General features: G+C 42.0%; 2 protein-coding genes and 1 long non-coding RNA gene across 3 annotated transcripts in view; 2 read left to right on the forward strand and 1 right to left on the reverse strand.

The window, feature by feature from the left end:
* Positions 1-13,879, reverse strand: part of rnf43 (ring finger protein 43) — a 44,436-nt gene extending 30,557 nt beyond the window's left edge. Inside the window, exon 1 of the mRNA XM_077741216.1 lies at positions 12,277-13,879. Within this exon, the coding sequence (XP_077597342.1) occupies positions 12,277-12,507 (231 nt within the window). The 5' untranslated portion in view covers positions 12,508-13,879. The remainder of the gene's footprint in view (positions 1-12,276) is intronic.
* Positions 13,880-14,179: 300 nt separating this feature from the next.
* supt4h1 (SPT4 homolog, DSIF elongation factor subunit) lies at positions 14,180-15,247 on the forward strand. The gene is made up of 5 exons (XM_077741217.1): positions 14,180-14,360; positions 14,530-14,636; positions 14,706-14,761; positions 14,870-14,923; positions 14,996-15,247. Exons 1-5 carry the CDS (start codon positions 14,292-14,294, stop codon positions 15,061-15,063), a joined length of 354 nt encoding a protein of 117 aa, XP_077597343.1. The 5' UTR covers positions 14,180-14,291; the 3' UTR covers positions 15,064-15,247.
* A 2,038-nt stretch (positions 15,248-17,285) lies between these two features.
* Positions 17,286-18,299, forward strand: LOC144212470 (uncharacterized). Its single transcript, XR_013329774.1, has 2 exons — positions 17,286-17,449; positions 17,939-18,299. It is a non-coding gene; the product is annotated as an uncharacterized LOC144212470 (long non-coding RNA).
* Positions 18,300-18,334: the final 35 nt, after the last annotated feature.

Raw genomic sequence — 18,334 nt, forward strand, 5'->3', positions numbered from 1 at the left:
CTGGAGATTACCGAGGGTGTTGTATTGCCGTGCAGGCGGGGGGAACTATTCTGTCTCTGCAGACTAGAGTTACTGGGGAGACCGCTGCTGTTACCATAACGGCGCTGAATGCTAAACAACAATTCCGAAAAAGCTCTGAAATAAATGGTGGTGGAAAGACGACAAGAACTAGAGGAGTTGGAGTCAAGTTGTTGGTTTTAGATGGTCTTTGTGGACATGTTAGAAAAGATGGAGGACATAAGTGGTTTGGAGAAAAGCTAGAAGGACGTACTCGGAAACTGGATTTGTTAAAAAAAAGGGGCGGAAAAGGCAAGTGGTGTCATTAGAAGCAGTTCAAGGAAGAAACTGCGAACAATTCCCGCAAAAGGGAATGTAACTGCTAATGACGACAAAACAATGGGCAATGATTACTTTAAGAAACGAGAGCCAAATGTACACAAAGTGACTGGAAACCGAGACACACCTGAACGAGGGAAGCTGATTGGTTAACGCAAATGGATGTTTTGTCACAAGACGACAAAAAAGTGGCACGGCTTGAAACCAAACAAAAGTTATGATCCCTTTTCAACAAGAAAATCAGGCCTTTGGAATATCTGCAACCTTTTTGTGTACACACACACACACATACTGAAACATTTCCTCTTTTCCAACGCAGAAATACAGTTTGTTGTACAAACAGACGGACACGGAGGAATGTGCAATGAAACGTATCGACGTCTGAAACGCAAACACAAGCCTTGCAGAACAGCCATTTTAATGTCCACAACTCCATTATTTAAACCCATTACACTAAAAATGCTATCATTATTCCTCCTATTGTCTTCAGAAGACTTTCTACAACAATCTGATGTACATAGACGAAACAAACAGGTATTTTGGTATAACCGGAACAAGTATAAACCCTATTTTGACACCCCATTGATGGTCTTTTGTTACATTTAGTCAAGGACGCGTCATGCACTAGGACAGTAGAAGCAGTATTTGTGTGTTCTGTCCTGTTCTGTAACCCCATACAAGTAGGCCACCCAGTGAAGACATCAACATGCTGATTGTTGGGCTGCAGAACCTTTACCTCATCTTTCACCCCAACCCCCATCCTCTACGCCAGTTGGTTCCCACACTCCTCTTTCTGCATTAGGCTATACTGCTCCCCAACGTCACCCCCCCCCCCCCCCCCCACAAAAGGGCCAATGAGCACTGACCTCGCCATGTAGTGCCTCAGTGTTCATGCTCAACTTCACACGCACAAATTGTCAATCGTGCACACCTACTAAATCAATACAACCATTCCCTTGTGCCACAATGCCATGGGATGCACACCTCATCCCAAATAGGCTCTCTATGAATCATTTACAAAGGTCTTGAAAGCTATTCATAATCGGTACTGTATATAAATGGGAACTAGGCAAATGAGAAGCCCAAATAGGCGCATCCGGGATGGTACACTATGCCAGGATTCGGGGAAATAACATATTGAAAACCATATATTTTAGCAGAAATTATCAGTACGAGTACTGTCATTTGACAAAACTTAGTTACTAAATGAATCTAATCTGGGAATTATTCAGATTTTTGCATGTCAGAAGCAATTAAGGCCCTTTAAACTATCCATAGAACATTAATTGTTGGTTATGTAATGGAATATGTTATATCTACACACATTTGTTAGCATTCTAATGGACGCAAGTATCCATTTTCCGAAAAATTGGACTGGGTAAAATGAAGTGAAGATTGTCTAGAAATCATTGATTTCCCATTTCCCTCATATTTGCCGCCTCACTGGCTGCACCCTTCGCGCTTTTCAAAGAATAATAAAATGCCCCTGATCAAAGGAAGCGGTGGTGATAAGGTGCGACTGATGAAACGGACAACGATATAAATGACTTGTTTATTTAACATGGTAAAATCAGATAAGAGGGCTAAAACTATAGGGGAAGATGACAGTCAAGGGAGTAATTATCAAACCTGTTTTGACAATGGAAGAAGGTTGAAGTAGTTTTAAGTAGTAGAAGACTATTTATAGTTTATGCTAAACATTTTTTTAAATCATAATTATTGTGAATAGGATAAATACTCTTTCATTGGAATTGATGATGAAACTTTTTGAAGGATTACAAGGATACACTATTTACCAAATGAAAAACAACATACAATCGTTAACACAGACTAATAGTATGGAAAATTTGCATTATTTGTTTTCCCTTAATACAAATCAGAATATCACAAAAACGGGTCATTAAAAACTTGGATCCAGGTCCAAAAATATGTCATCTCAACATCTAGAAACATGACCCATGAGTTCCATTACTTTAAATGCATTGAGTCTATCAATCTATCAATGCAAGCTCTTCATGTGCAAAAAAAACTCTACTTTAAACTCAGCCTTCCATAAGAAAAATCTTCAAATATACTAAAGATCTAAACATGGATAAAAATGGCAAGCAACCATTTACTGGAGCACATGGCGTCCACGCTTCCCCTGAAAGGCAACACGCGGAGGGCGGTCTAGCGGAACACACCCCTACCTCTTGCGGCCAATGATCTACGAGCGCCAAATCTCCCTGAAAAATAATTGACAAGCCAAGGTTTTGGAGTGGCGGTCCGAAGAAGTGCAGATGGTGAATCTTAGCTCCCAGCTAGGATTTCCCTGCCAGCTCTCTCCCTCTCTCTCTTTCCACAGTCTCCCATTCAAAGCTCAGCCTACGTCGCAACACTATACGGACTAACAAGGAAGGCCTGACATTCTGCCCATGCTATTTACTTTCCACTGTATTTATGATCCCTTGTCTATTCTGGAGCCAAGTCTTCTAAAGTTCCCTTTTGATTTGCCGCTGCATTCCTTTCCATTAAAATGGCGGGGAGCTTGACTGAGTCAATGATTACTGGGCCCTGTGCTTGAACTTTGAACTGGTAAAGCAAAAAAAAAAAGAAGAAGAAAAAAAGTACTCTCTCCTGTACACAGGGGTGTCGGTTGAGGTATGGTTGAAGGGACTTGGGCTAGGGGGAGTTAACTTATTAGGAGTTAAACTATGAATTGATTATGTGAATAACTTAAGTTAAACTAAATAAATTAAAAAAAAATGTTTTTAGTTTTAGAAGGAACCAATTATTCAACAAGAAAGACTTTGTAGGCTCAAATTTAAGGAAAACTTTCAGGAAACTATCTTTTCAACTTGATTTTTGTGTCTAATGCTCATTTGAAAAAATAATGAGAATAAATGCTCATATTTTGGATCATATAGGCCATAATCTTAACATTTATACTGATAAAACATCATTTTAATTGAAGAAAATTAATTCAAATGGATTCGGGGGAAAATAAATCAAAATTCAATTTAAAAAAATCTATTTTTTTTTTATTTTTTGGGCATATTGCCCAGCCCTAATCCATAAAACTTCCTGAAATGATAGACTGCTTCAACCCAATAAGCAATGACCTCTCAACCTTTCAACCTTCCATACAAACGCGGGAAAAAAAGCAACACGAGGGTGTGTGTTTATGACATTGACTTTGCTGACGCCACGAATATCAAAAGGCAAGCAGACTCATCCTTTTCACACTAAAAAGCCAGTGTTTATGCAAGCTGTCCCCAGAGAGGCACCAGAGCTTCAGTGTTGTGAGATCACTCCCACCTGTGAAGATCAAATATGAGACATTTATTATACAGAGGGGACTTATCTAGCCCTCCCTATCTGATGGGCTATGTAATGGAGAGGGCCTTGGACAGATCTACTTTCACTGCCCTGAAAGGCTGGAGAGGTGACCCAAAAGGAAATCATTATTCAAGAAAACAAAAGCTGGCGTAGCCCTGGAGGGGCGGGGGGTACAGAAAAAGAAGAAAAATTCTTGAGGGGGAAGAACTACCTTCTCTAAGGTGATCAGGTATAGAACTATACTGGATATATGGGGCGTTAGCCTGGAACAAGTAAGCATAACATAGGTGGTATAATCATTTTTAAAAATATTTTTAAATGGAGGGAAACTATTCCACTGTTCTGGTCATTACCATATGAGCCACAGGTATCTAGAAAAACATGTAACAGAAAAAAACAACAATAACAACAAGACCAAAGTCAAACTAGTCATCTGATATAGTATGGGGCTGCTTTGATGCATCAGGGCCTGGATGCCATGCTGTTTTTAAGGATTTCTGCTCTTGAGAGACTGTCTATTCATTTTAAAATGGCATTTCTTGCTTCTCACTATCAAAAAGAGTATAGTATCTTTTAATCTTCCTTTGCAGTGAAATGAAGGCAAACAAAAATGAAGATCGACATGAAAGAGATGTCATAAAACAAGTGTGCATGGGTGAGGAGGCACCTGCCAAATGCAGTTTCACCAACGTGCATGTTCAAGCGAGAGGATTAGAAGAAAGAAAGTTGGGGGGGAGTAGGGGGGTGTGGGGACTATGAATAGTGCTATGTTGCCAGGTTTGGTCCTGGGGTTGAAACTGTGGCCTTTTGGAAAGCCTCCAGAGCTTGTAGTGCAGGTCTCCTTTGATAATGGGCCACAGTATGTGTAAGAGCGATGGGCTGTAGCCAAGATACACAACCTCCTGGTAATAGTTAACAGAGTGGGCAAACACTGGAAGTCAGCGGCATGGAGGTGGCTCGGAGAATTGCAGTAGATGCCTTGCTTAGCTAACACCCCCTTTTTCTGCTTCACATTCAACCTACCCTCGATCGCTCTCAGAATGATCTGGCAAGGCATTGAGAGCTTGGCTCGGTTCCCGACTCTTGGGTTTTGGACTGAACTTTCATAAACAAGCTGCTGACTGATATAGGACAGCGCTGTAACTAGCACTCAGCAAAGTTTTCGCCGCAAAATACAGTAGAAATTCAAGGTTAGGAACAGAATACTGACAGGAAGGTTTGAATTGATCGGCGGCCATTGACGATTCTTTACCACATTTTCCCAGAACATTCTCATTAGTACTGCCAAAGAAATCATGTCATGAGTAGAGCACGTACGAATGCGTCATCTACACGTCGCGGATTCTTTGGTCAATTTGACGATGTTTTCTCTTACTGCCATGTTTACATCGCCATGGTGATTGAATGCGGTTCCGTCGCTGGTGCAGGAAGCGCATGCACGGCAAGCGCCGACTTCCAGACTGCCCAAGGACTTCGGCGATAGACGTGTCATTAACTAAGCTTGCGGCAACCTACTGCGCTAATCTCGGCACGAGCAGGACAAACGCCAAACCGCTCGCAGTTCTGCTAGTCTTTTAGTCTTTCGATGATATACTCTGGCGCTTGACCCGAAATGAGCAGATAGAGCGACACTAGCGGTATGGGGATTTAAATAGTAGAGCTCGTCGGAGCGAAGGGAGTAGTCATTTTATCAAAGAAAAGTCTTGAATATGACTCCATAGAGTCCTAAAAAAAGACACGGGAATACTCGCGGTGCATTGGAGGAGGGCCCGAAGTCAAGGTTATCTATCGGGTGAGATACCACGGACCGCCCGTTCAAATACAGACTGGCTTTTTAGCCGGGCTTGGAGTCGGGATGTGCAGATACGCAGTATTTTGGCATGTGAGTTTGAGTCACATGACCAAACCTAAGAAACTTATGAAGGAAGAGGGGAAAAAGCAGTCCCAAAAGTCCTAACGAAGTAAAGATGGGATCACCGATGCATTTTTGCAACTCAGTTAAGCAGCACAAATAGAGATTGCAAACAAATGGCTTTAAAAATACATATCAAGTCATATTCATCAATATCAACTGCAAATCTGGCAATGAGTGAACATGTTTAACCCTCATTGATGGTGACAAACTTCTTATTAAAATGGGATTAAGGAATCCAATAAGTAAATGCTCACGATACTTGCATAAAACTAAACCAAAGTACATGAAATAATACTATGTTTGGCACAAACATCAATCCACATATTTGCCATAAACTATCGTTTCCTTAAAAATTATCTAGCAAGAAAACAATGTATATTTTGAGATCACTGGTTGGGATTTAAATTTTTAGTCATGGACAAAATTAGACATCCTTGTGGCTAAAGAAATTCAATGCAAAAACGGCACTGTAAGCTAATAAGCATGCACAGCCGGTCCTCCCAAGAATTGGACGTCTGTATCTCCACCATTGAGTAAACAACTGACAGACACAGTTGTCATCAAACTCCCACGATATTCTTGACGATATTACCGCGCCTTGTTGACAGCTTGAACGATTTTTATAGACTCGGAGCGTCAAAACGTAAGAAGCTGCACCCAAAACGACACTCTGTCAGTCAGCATTCCCGTTGGCTGCCCAGGAATTTACTTTGGACGAGAGCGAAGCACAACGAGGGACTGCTTCTAATTACAAGCGGCAACTCTGGAGGTCACGGCCAATTGGGAAAGAGTCTCCTAGATTCACCGTTCTCTGCTCTCCGACTTGTTGTTGTTGAGAGGGCCAGTCAGCGATTGCAAAAGGAGAGCGACAAATAGCACAAGGTGGATGAGTTATGACAGGCGAGATGTGTTTGCAGTCAACAGTTTGGAGTAGCCTTCTAAATGGCCCGTGCAGAGTTACAGGGTTGAACCACCGAGTATATTGTCGAGAGGCACGATGAAAGACGGCAAAGATTTCACTTATGCGGGATAAAAATACCATATAATTCCCCAGATTTGATTTTTTGCAACAGCCCACTTTATTCTTAAGGGCATTTATTTTATTTATCCCTATATTTTGGATCAATACATTGTCTTAAATATGATGGTGTATTGTTCCCTCACTGAAAGACTTAATACCATATTTCAATAGTTTTTCTACATTATCAGTACTCCAATTCTTACATTTCAATGCCAGTCTTTATGATAAAAAAATGGATTTGATGCCTATAACAGTCAATGGTAGAATTAACTTACATTACAAGTGAAGCATTACTTTCTCACTGTAGTTTCAACTGGTCAAAAACAAACAAACAAACTATAGCTACCTTGTATATATAGCTACAAATATGTATACGTTGGGCCTATGAATTTAGAGCAAGACCTCGTGTTTACATCACTTTCAGGACAGCAAAAGTAGCAAAAGATTACATGTTAACAATTTCTACGGGTACGAGCGCAGTCATTATGCCTTAAAAGCATCGTAGATTCAAAAGCTTCCCGCATTACGCGGTTGGTGTTCAGTGGTCTGACATCTTTGGGACGTGGCCCCGGTCGGTACCCACAGCGACACGGGGGATTTCCAGAGATATTTTCCAATGTCCACAACCACTGCATCTTCCTTCCATCCTATTGCTGTCAATTTCTATTAAAAGGATGCCCCTAAAAATGATGCTACTCCTGTATTTGCAATTTCTAGATGGCAAAACTATGATAGAGCTACACCTGCCTACCAACCTACCATGTCTGCCCGTGTTTATTAAATATTTGTATATTCCTTAGACTGGATTAGACGCTATTTTATGAATACAATGTGGTCATGGTGGGTCAATTAAGGTCTTCCCAAACATGTGAGATCGCAAATACATCCCAAACACCCCCCAAAAAAGGCAACGTGACTTATTTTTTTCCAATATCGTTCAGCCCTAGTAAAATATCACAAACATGTGTACTCTTCCTGAGAAGAAGTGAAGGTGTTTATGAGTGGAGCTCATATGGTGTCCATACAAGTGGACATGCTAGAGCTTTGGATGTCACACTTGATCTCTTTCAGTATGATCTGAGGCTTAGGACAGAATTCACAACAGACATTTTGCACTCTGCTGTCATTCTCAGAGTTAATCGAGTGCGGGAAAATGAAAGAGGAGACAATCATTTGCAAATGTGGAACTTTACAGATGGAAGATGAAGACTTTGAAAGGCCAAAAAAAGGGAGAAAACATTGGCGCCTTTGATCCAAAGTCAAGTGGATGGATGCCCATTTCGAATGTGTTGAATCAAACATTCTCACACGATATACAATGACCCTATTTTTCAGTTGGGGATGTTACACTCGCTGATATGAGGATATGCAGATAACAATGGAAATTTGCCTAATTAAAATAACAATGAAAGCTATAAAAAGCATTCCCGAAAAATAGTGACCACAAGTGCTGAACTGTACTTCTAGAGAAGAAAATAAATATTTTTAGATAAACAATGGAAGAGAAAAAATGCATCAGCAATTAGGCCCCACCCAGAAAAATGATTTTACGTTTTTAAGCTATCAATTCTTTGACAATTCCAAAGCAACACATTAATAAAAATGTCCAACAATGTTACCAAAACAATAAATATAAGTATATTGTGTCCTCTACCACATTACCAAACAAAAAGGACGCAACAGTAAACACAGCAAGAAAACAATATCCAATCATTCATCATCCAAAAAGTGACATTTCCCCCCCCCAAAAAAAGATTCCCTATTTGGCTCTAATTTCCTTTTCCTCCACGACACATTCCCTAACTTTAACTACACAAAAATATACAACTACAACAATCCTATCGCCCAAAAAATTAGATTCCCATCAGCAAAAACTTGCCCAAAAGTCAACTTTGGAATCATAAAAAAATACACCTGCACTTGCACTATATAGACATAATTTAGTTTAAAAAGGCGACACTTGTATTGCATTATGGCGCTTGTCGTGGAGCCATGGGGAGCCCTGGATGCTCTTTTATCTCATCCAGGGAGATAGGAAGTATGGACAGGAAATCTGGAGGGAGGGGGAGTGGAGGCTCCGTATGGGAAGTGCAGTGTAAACACTCTTGGTTTTTAATCATCCCGCCTCACGTTCAGAACTGGACACACTTTGATCTTCTTCCCCCGGAGCCCCCCGAAGCCCCCGGAGCCCCCTCCACCCTCGCATCCCAAAGGCCCGCCCGCCGCCGCCGCCACGCAGCTGGTCCGAGAGAAACCCAAACACGCCCCCTTTGCTCGCGCGAGCAAAAAAAAAAAGGGGAGGCGGTGGATACCTTGCGGGAGACGAAGGGGGCTTCAAAGAATGTGAAGTGGTGCAGAGTTAACTGGAAACTGTCCGGCGTGCTTTAATTACGGCGCCGAAATGGCCCCCAAGGTCAACGCTATGATAGAGAAGGAGCCAAAAGGCTAGCGGAAGATTTGCGGAATTGAAAGAATACAAATTGGTTAAAAAGTATAAAAGTATAAAGAACTGAAAGCATAAAAAGAAGTTCAACTTGTATTTTTCACAGAAATATATGTAAATATGTGCAAGATAAGTATTTTAGCTGAAAAAGACCAGGTCCAACTTTAAAGATGAGATACTATAAGCTTAAAATACAATCATTTCTCTTCTTATTTGTTCCCCAAATGCAACATAACAACTATTAAACTCATGAATAACTGGTTCCTTTTTTTGGCAAAAAAACCCTATTGACTTTTGTAATTGTTCCCAATTAAAAAAATGGATTCATTAGATAGTTTCTTCTGAGAACCGCCTTCCTTAATTGGCCCAAATCCCATTGGAAGGTCAACTCTTAGTCGTCCTCTTAACAAAAGTCATGGAGGGATATCGTTGACACGCTTCTCAAGTTCAAAGCCATCCCAGACGCCTTTGCACCGGTACGGCGGCCATATAAGCCCCGGGCCGGCCAGCCGGCCAGGGTCTGGAAAGAGGATAGAGTCCAAAATGCCTGTGTACTTTCTCCTAATAGAGTTGCCAGACTCTGGCCAAATGCTCCAATAAACATGTCCATTCAGGGGACAGGGCACACGTCCAGCGCAGCCACTGTTTAATAGACCGCGGGGGAGACGTGAGCCAAAGCAAGGTCTTATGACTTCAATACGCACAGAGGAAAAAAGGCAAGTTTCAGTCCGTGAAATAATTCACAGCAAAGATGACACGGGTTGCCATTCAAAAAAGCCAGCAAACCAACGGTACTCCCTTGAAATGACTTCAAACTTACGACTCCATTCCAAAGACAAAGCAAATGAGTCAAAAGTATCAGTGTCCATCCTAAAATGTCCACAATGTGATTGCATGCGAGTGGACGTCCAATCCAGGAAAAGATTGGACATGTGAAAGGCGACAAACAAGTTAATATGAATTGTCGTCTTTTTCCGACTATCCTGACACACTTTATGAGTACTACACCTTGAAGACAAACTATACTTTAGAATAATGGAATACAAAAGAATAAAATGGAGCCTAATAGATTTCCACATTAGTTTCTAAAAGAGAAAGTAAGCCAACATGAGCAAGGCATTATCAGGACAACAAATGTGAGTCATTTTTCTTAGCGGGGACCCATCTCCTCCATAGTAAGGCGAAAAACATAAAGCATCCTGCAACAGGCCCCGGAGTGGCGACCTGTCGGGACAAGCCTGAACATCAAGCGGCGTCTAACAAAAACCAAGACTGGCTCGCCCCGGACGGGACCGAGAATTGTTTCGCTGGACTCAACGGGGTCGGTCCAGCCCACGTCCACCAAGATTGGACACACAATCGACACATTTCCCTTGACAGATCGTCGGCGTGGGCTTTTTTTACGAGAACTAATAAGGACTGGCGGAATTCCCGGAGTGCGTTTGATGTGAGCAACGAGAGACGAGAACTTGTTTTCACACAAAAGGCGCATTGAGTTGTTAGCGGAGTGGCTTGTCAGCGTGCCTAATGGAGAGAGAGAGAACTATCTCCGTGAAGAGGCCGTGGAAACCAACGCTCATTACCCACGCTGGCATAGCCAGCCTCAAACACCTGGCGGGCGAGGAAAGACAAGACCCCGCCGTGCCCATCTCTTGTCCCGTTTCTCAGGAGACGGTAAATAAATGGACGCAGTGGAGCTTTACGGCCAGGCAACCGTAATCCTATTCTGAATGCTAAATATGCATTGCAACATCGAAACATATTGTTATGATTTTTTTTTTAAATTTACTGCTCATGATGGCTGGTAGTGGTTAGCACATCCGCCTCGCAGTTCTGAGATCGTGGGTTCAATGCCTGCTAAGTTCGCCTTGCCCAAAAACGTATTCCAACATGACTAGGATAGGTTCCAGCACCCCTGGATGAGAGAATAAGCACCTCAGAACATGAAAAAATGACTATTTAAGGTGGTCTCCTTACAAAAGTTGATGGAATAAAAAAATACTTTCTCTAAGAAAGACTTTGACCTATATATTGCAGTTCTTGTCTTTAATGTTTTTACTTTATTTTATGCCACACCTTGGAAAAAGGTTTTAGGCTTAAAGAGTCGATGGGAAACATTTATTTAGACGCAATTATGACGGCAAGCGGAGACAGACATACTTTTACAAGGCATGGATATTTGGATTAAGGTCAAAGGCGCCTTGAATAACACGTATGTCATCACTATTGTAAAGGAATTTACTTCTTCTGTCGTCATGTTGGGAATGGGAAGAAGGGGTGGGGGGAGCAGGTTGTGGGTTCTGGGGGGTATTCAAGGTCAGAGGACTGCAACAAGTGTGCAAAAGTTTGTAAACAAAAGGTCCCAAAACAAAACAATCCCAGTACTATAAACTTCCCCTGCATGTCCTTTGATGTGGCATTTTGTGACCTACTTTCATCAACACCTGCACCATTCAACTGTTTTTTTTTTTTTGTAGAAAAAACTACGGCATGACCTTAACATTGGCAGGTGGTCCAAACCTTTTTTTTCTTTCTCCAACTGATTCAGTTTGCTGGACTTTTTAAGCGAACTGGGATCCTTTGTGATGACAGCCAAGTTGAGACCACCCAGACAGACAGTGTGACGACACACTCCACATAATTCAACACACCTACACACTTCATACTAATAATAATCCAGCAATTACAAAGATAATGCAGCATTATGATTGACAGTGACATTCATCATCATTATGCAAGTAGGGGACTTTTCCACATCATTTTTTTCTGGCCATCAAAAACTTTAACATGACATTTCAAAGATACTTTGTTCCAATTACATTGAATTGCTATGACAGGAATTATTTAATTTGTTCTTTATCTTGAGGTGATCATAAATTTATATAGGTTTTGCTGTTATAAAAAGGGAAACCACAGCTATGATGCGGTGGCAAAAAAAAGAGTGACAACTATTATATAGCATTAACTCTTTCAGAGCCATTGACAGTGATAGACGTCCAATAATAGAGTATGTTTTGATTCTTTTGATGAGTTTGGCATTAGTAGACGTCCAATACATTTGAAGTGGGATTAGTTCCCTTCCAAACTAGTTTACTTGTCAAAAACCAATTTGCAGAAGGAATCAGTGCATTTGGACGTCTCTCGACGTCAATGGTGGTGAAATACAAAGACAGTATGCAACAACAAAACAAAAACAGCTCTTATATATGCATTGTAGAGAAGTATATGGTAAATTGGTCCTACCTGCATGAGTTTCCCCTCTGCAGAGCCAGCGCTGTTCCCCACAAACACCCCCTCCAGTGTAATGGGGATCCCTGCCGGCTCGGGTTTGAGCAGCGTCACCTTGATGAGCGCTCGCAGGGCTGGCCGCTCGGGTTCTGGACCCGGCTGACCCAGCACGCCCAGTACCACCTGGAGGGCTGCCATGAGGAGCCACGGCCAGAGCCCGGCCAGGCGCCACGGGGGGACGCTCATGGCCTCGGCTGGAGCGGCGGAGCCCTGCCGCACATGGTGGCTGGATCGATGGATGGATGGACGGACGGATGGATGGACTGATGGATGGATGGATGGATGGGTGGATGAATCGATGGATGATGGACTTCAATGCAAACAGCAATCAAAGAAAACACTTTCTCGGAATCTCTTCAAGCTTTCGATCGTCCACTCTGCTTCTCCTTCGAATGACTTCTTCGGGCCCGAGTCGGCAATCCCAACAACAAACAATTTCACACGCCAACGTCCCGATCCTCCCGAGAATTCACGCGTGCATCCAAGCGCATATTCCCATCCGGTAGTAGTAGTAGTTGTAGTAGTAGGAGTAGTAGTAGTACTTGGTTCCTTAGGGTGGTGGAAGAATCACTTGGAGTCGACTTGGAACGTAGACGCCGAAAAAGTCCGTCCGGGAATAAATCGCCGCACGTGCTCCAGTCCAGGCACTTGTCGAACGTCATTTAACGCCACTTCTTGTGCGTGGGGAGCGTCGATTTCCAACGGACGGTCATAATCATCGACAAAACACCTCCACAAAGAGCGCAGAGGGAGTTGACAAGCGGCGTTGCGAGATAGCGAGTCCCTAAGGGCGCCACATTTTTCAACCCGCACGCACTCACGCACGCACGCACAAAAGCCAGCAAGCGATCGAGGAGCGAGCGCGTGGCCGTGCACTCGCGCACACGCGCACACGCAATGCCACAGGCGGAAGAGACAAGATGAACTTCAAAGGCGAGCGTTTCGAGTCGCCCGAGCCGAGGCGGCCAGATCACAGCCGATCCCAACTGTTAAGTAACATGTTTACAACCTCCACGGTGAGAAGGTACTATTTCCCCCGATCGGATTGAATTACGGCGGCCAACACCGGCGTAAACTCCCCCCGTTGGCTCCCTTGCTTCCTCCAAAGTTATTCCCAACACAAGTCCAGTTTTCTATCGGGCCGGATCCGTTCTTTCGAGGTGGGTCATCGGCGGCCTGGAACGCCACGGTGTGCGGAACACGAGCGCTCGAAACTCCATGTGATCCTCATGTGAAGTCGGGTCAACTTGAGAGAAGGCGTGCGCGCTTGACACACGCGCACTCTGGCACTCTCGCACACGCCACGCCACGCCGTCCGACTGATCTTCCCCCTCCCGTGTCCGTGTGACGCTCCCCGATGCGTATTCCGCAGGGGTATCTCATTTACTACAGCTGCACTACCTGCTCACTTGTCCCGTCGCCTTCAGGGTTGTTACAAAAACGGCTACGATTAATCAGCAGATCCGAAAGCCAGTGGATAGCATTTGATTTGCAGGATGGAATCAGAGACGCTACTTTTGTATTCCATAAGTCTGTCCAACAGAAGTGGAGCGCTAGAAAAACCTGAATCTTTTACGAGTTTACGTGAAGGCAACCACACAAACTAGGAGGGCGTTCCCGGCTCCCGTCACCGAAGTGGCTGCACGTGCACACACGTGGCTCCCCCTTGTGGTAACATCAGGCATACAGCATGCATACAACGATTGGACGTCGATCGTGGTCAAATTCAAAACCATCAAAATATATATAACCTATATAATACATAGGCCAGTTCTGGTTCACATTACACAACATAATTCAATGAGGCTACTGAACTTATGTCAATTTGTAAATAGGCAGCTCTCTGAACACCTAAATGAGGGTCCTACACACTCGCAAGTCTCTCGCGTATGATAATGACGCAATAAGCCTGAGCCCAAAGCCAAGTCAACATCTTTTCAGGTTCTGGCTTTCAAAACAACCATCGCATAATGGCTCTGGAAACAGTCCCCAAGGATCTTCGTCATTTACGAGCATGTCTACTTTGCTCCTTAGTAAAGGTAAATTATCATTACGAATAATAATGGGTATGTTTACTACTAGCTTTAAGTTTCCCGTTGTTGTAGTTGATAAGCGTCCGTAAACGCATCTTAAATGTAAACAACATCAGTTTTTCACTATGAATTCACATCACAGCAAAGAAACTAATCAAAATGATGACTCTTGCAGACTATTGACCAGTTTGAATACGATGGCTGTGACAACTGCGAGTCCTTCCTTCGGATGAAGGGGAACAGAGAGATGGTTTACGAATGCACAAGTTCTTCATTTGATGGGTAAGCATCAACATAACACTACTTGGGTGGAGACAAGATTAAATGCAATACTTTTGTTTATTCCACCAGTGTAATAGCCCAAATGAGCCCAGAGGACAGCTGGGTAGCAAAATGGCAGAGAATAGGTGAGCATTACACACCCTAGACAATAGATCAATATAATATCTTGATTAAATCATGTCTAAAATCCTCCATTTATATGTTTTCTAACCTTTTTTCTCTCTCTCTTGCAGCCACATTCAAGCCAGGTGTATATGCAGTGTCCGTAACTGGCAGACTACCCCCAGGTCTGAAATTGTTGCTATTGTTTCCTCTTTGTGTTCTCTTTAGTCTTTCTAAAAACTTTTCTTTTTTTGCAGGTGTGGTGATAGAGCTGAAAAGTAGAGGAGTGATCTATAAGTCCAGAGATACAGCAGTCAAGACCTAACTATTAAAATGTTGCTCCCATTTCATGGTTCTATTGCTAAGAAGCCATTCCAATGAACACAAGAAAAAAAACTTTCATATGTTCTTAAGTTACCAATCAAAAGCACATGGATTGTTGCAGTGGATTGGATGCATTCTTTGTTTGTTTTTTCTCTTTCTGACAAAATAAATGCCAATTCTTTTTACATTTGGGCTTCTTTGTTTTAATTGCAAACAGCATAAAGACTAGAAGTAACAACAATTTCCACTAGAGCCAACAAATGTTTCACAAAATTTTGTAGTACAAAGACTCACCTGTGAGCGGCGACATGGTTCTGCAGAAAATAAGATGAACAATAAAGTAGGAGTATTAAAAACAAATAGAAGTTAAACTTGCATGGTAACTAAACTATGTTGCAGTGTATTGTGAGACAAAGTACCAAAAAAATCGACGGGTAGTCGCTCCTTTATGGCCAGAAGTGAGCATCAGTTAACTTTACAGAGAAGTTTAACTTTGAGGATTTACCACACTTACATGCAAATTTCACCTAAAAAATGTAAATGGATTGCATGTCTATAGCCATCAATGAACTCGCTCAATATGACTACAAACTGTAAATATGTTCTATTATTTCCCTATCACATAAAACATTTCATTATTTAGTCCTCCTACTAAAGGGGAAAAGTTCTATATTCAAAAGAGTGGAATGACTACATATAAATTAGGCCTCATTTATATTAACCTTGTGACTCTTAAAGTTCTTAATCTGAAAAAAAGCAAAAGCTCGAAATGTAGACTTTACTTTCAAATCCCTCCACAAACTCGAAACTTGTCAAAGTGACTTTCCTATCTGTCGTTTCGAATAAAGGTCATCGGCACCTGTTTTCACCGCATGTTGATCTTAGCAAAAACAAAAGCGAGAACTGATCTCCGTGCTGCAAGACTTCCTCAACCACAGGCCTTGTCAAACAGGAAGGCGGACGCCACTCTGCCAGGCGCAGCCGAGCGCCGCGTTCTTTTTCGAGCACACCGCGGCCTACTTGCTCCTCGCAAACCGTCGCTTTTGCCCTTATTTGGATATGTCGGAACCAACCGCGACGCCAAGGTGCTGGTATTAGCAGCCTTTCAAAATGTCTAATTGCTTTAAACTAGAAAGTCTGGCTTTCAATGCCATTGACGGCCAAGACGTCCATTTTAACTGACCTTCCCACGAGTGCCGGTAAAGGGTTAAAGAGAAGTTTGAATGGAATATGAAATGGCCTGTTTGAGTCAGCACATGCAAAGGGAGGGCGACGGGGGAGGGGAGCTGGCTGCCGGGCCAGATAAGGTCTATCACCCCACGCAGTCAGGGCTCCTCAGGAAAGGCCTGGCTTTCAAGCTACTGTCCAAGATCATGTCCACCCAATGGGAGCATCACCTTTGTATGAAATAGTAGTATAAGTGTCCTCCATCTAGCCATCTTTTCTCTAATTTGTTTCCTCTTAAAAGCCAGCTAGTAGAATGACATTGAAGTCTTTCACTTCCATTGACGGCAATGTATGTCAAAGAGGGGAATTTGAATGTCAGTCAGCGTTTAGAAATGATCCATGATGAGTAATTACAAGGTTTTGGCTGGAAATTGATAAAATACTATGACATTTTTAAAAATATAGACTATAGATTTTGTTATAATATAACAAGTATCATGAAAATGTGCTCAACATGAACTACGACCATCAAATCTGCAATTAATTATCATAATATTTTTAATGACCTGAAACAGTCACTTAGTACTACTAAAAGGCTTGAAACGAATAATCCAATGTAATTACTTCAATCCTAATGTAAATATGTTTTTTCCTAATATGCAGAGTATTTATGAGACTATAAGGCGCAACAGATTTTAAGACGCATTAGTGCGTCATTCGTCATACCTCTTTTGTCTTATTTATGTATTTGATGAATGTGTGTGTGTCTTGAGTACTTTCCTATAACATTGTGATATAATTTTATGCTAACAAAATAGTTTTGGAGTTCATTAAAGACCACATGAATTTATACATAGGGTGCATGAATAAAAGACTTAATGTACCTTAAAGTGTGGAAACCTATTGAAGAGCTGGATCTGAAAATTAGAAAATTAGGGGACAAATTAGAAATGGCAGTGAATGTTAAAATGCCTGAAAAAAATATATATATAAGATGACATAAAAGCTATCTAGGCAACATCTGTAGGCGGCAGAGTGTCAAGACGGAAGAGAAGATGGAGAGGCGCTGTGACTGTTAAAACCTCTTCCTGTGGTTACATCACGTGGTCGCAGAGGCTTCAAAAAGGAGACAACTTCTTCTTCTCCGTTCACTTCTTAAGTCGGGCGACGGCACCTGCGAGGCCGGCCAAAGAAAAGACAAAGAAACATTCTAAATTCAGGTAACGTATGATCAAACATCTTTTTTTTCCCCAAAAAATAGCGATAATGGATGTTTTTTTAAAGTTGGAATAAGCTTCAGATGTAACAATTGCATTAAAAATAACTGTAAAATTTGATGTTTCCTTGGTATAAAATGTTTAAAATGTTATCTATTTTTTTCAAGAGATGTTTTTTGTAATGTTGCTCATTTTAAAAAACAAAAAACTATAAACTAACTTTGTGAATATGAAAGAAAAGCTTACTCACGCGGGGCAAAATGGCTTCTTCAAGATAGCGCTTCTTCCTGTGAGTACTTTTTTGACTTGGGGAAACAAAAACATGAATTTTCATGATCAAGTAAATGTCAAAGTTAATACACTTTTCAAGGACAGATTTTTTTCAATTTTTTTACTGAAATAGGGAAGTTCCTTTTTAAGAATGTGTGGTGAACAGAATCCCGGTGTGGGTGCGGGGTGGTGCGTAGTTAGTGGTAGTGTGTTCATGTACAGGTGCAGAAAAAAGACAGAAGTTGACGCCAGAGGAACGACAATGGAAATACAGCGCAGTCATCCATAAAGTAGAAAGCACTACTAAATTCCTCACCACAGTGTAGTGTTTCCTACTTTATGGATGAGTGTACTGTTGGCTTCAGGGACTCAACGGCGACCTCTCCCCGGAAGTCCGAAAAAAAGAGGAAACGGCGGCTTTTGTCTCGCGAGGCTACACGTTACCCAGCGTGTTATCCTCTAAAACTTCACGTGGATGACGTGTGGCGTAGAGCAAAGTTTGCAAAGTCTTGTCTGGTTATATTTTCTACTGGGAAAAGAACAAATATTGTTATTGCAGATATGAAATAAAGAATCAATGAGATGTTTTTGCTTCTATTCTTTCACATTTGCCAATAA

The sequence above is a fragment of the Stigmatopora nigra genome, chromosome 19 (assembly GCF_051989575.1).
Source record: "Stigmatopora nigra isolate UIUO_SnigA chromosome 19, RoL_Snig_1.1, whole genome shotgun sequence".
In the NCBI taxonomy this organism is placed as follows: domain Eukaryota; kingdom Metazoa; phylum Chordata; class Actinopteri; order Syngnathiformes; family Syngnathidae; genus Stigmatopora; species Stigmatopora nigra.

Excerpts from the sequence above, each read along its gene's own strand:
- supt4h1 (XM_077741217.1), top strand. The coding sequence starts at position 14,292 with ATGGCTCTGGAAACAGTCCCCAAGGATCTTCGTCATTTACGAGCATGT. Across the intron at positions 14,361-14,529 it reads TACTTTGCTCCTTAGTAAAG|ACTATTGACCAGTTTGAATA; the intron begins GTAAATTATCAT and ends TGACTCTTGCAG. Across the intron at positions 14,637-14,705 it reads ACAAGTTCTTCATTTGATGG|TGTAATAGCCCAAATGAGCC; the intron begins GTAAGCATCAAC and ends TTATTCCACCAG.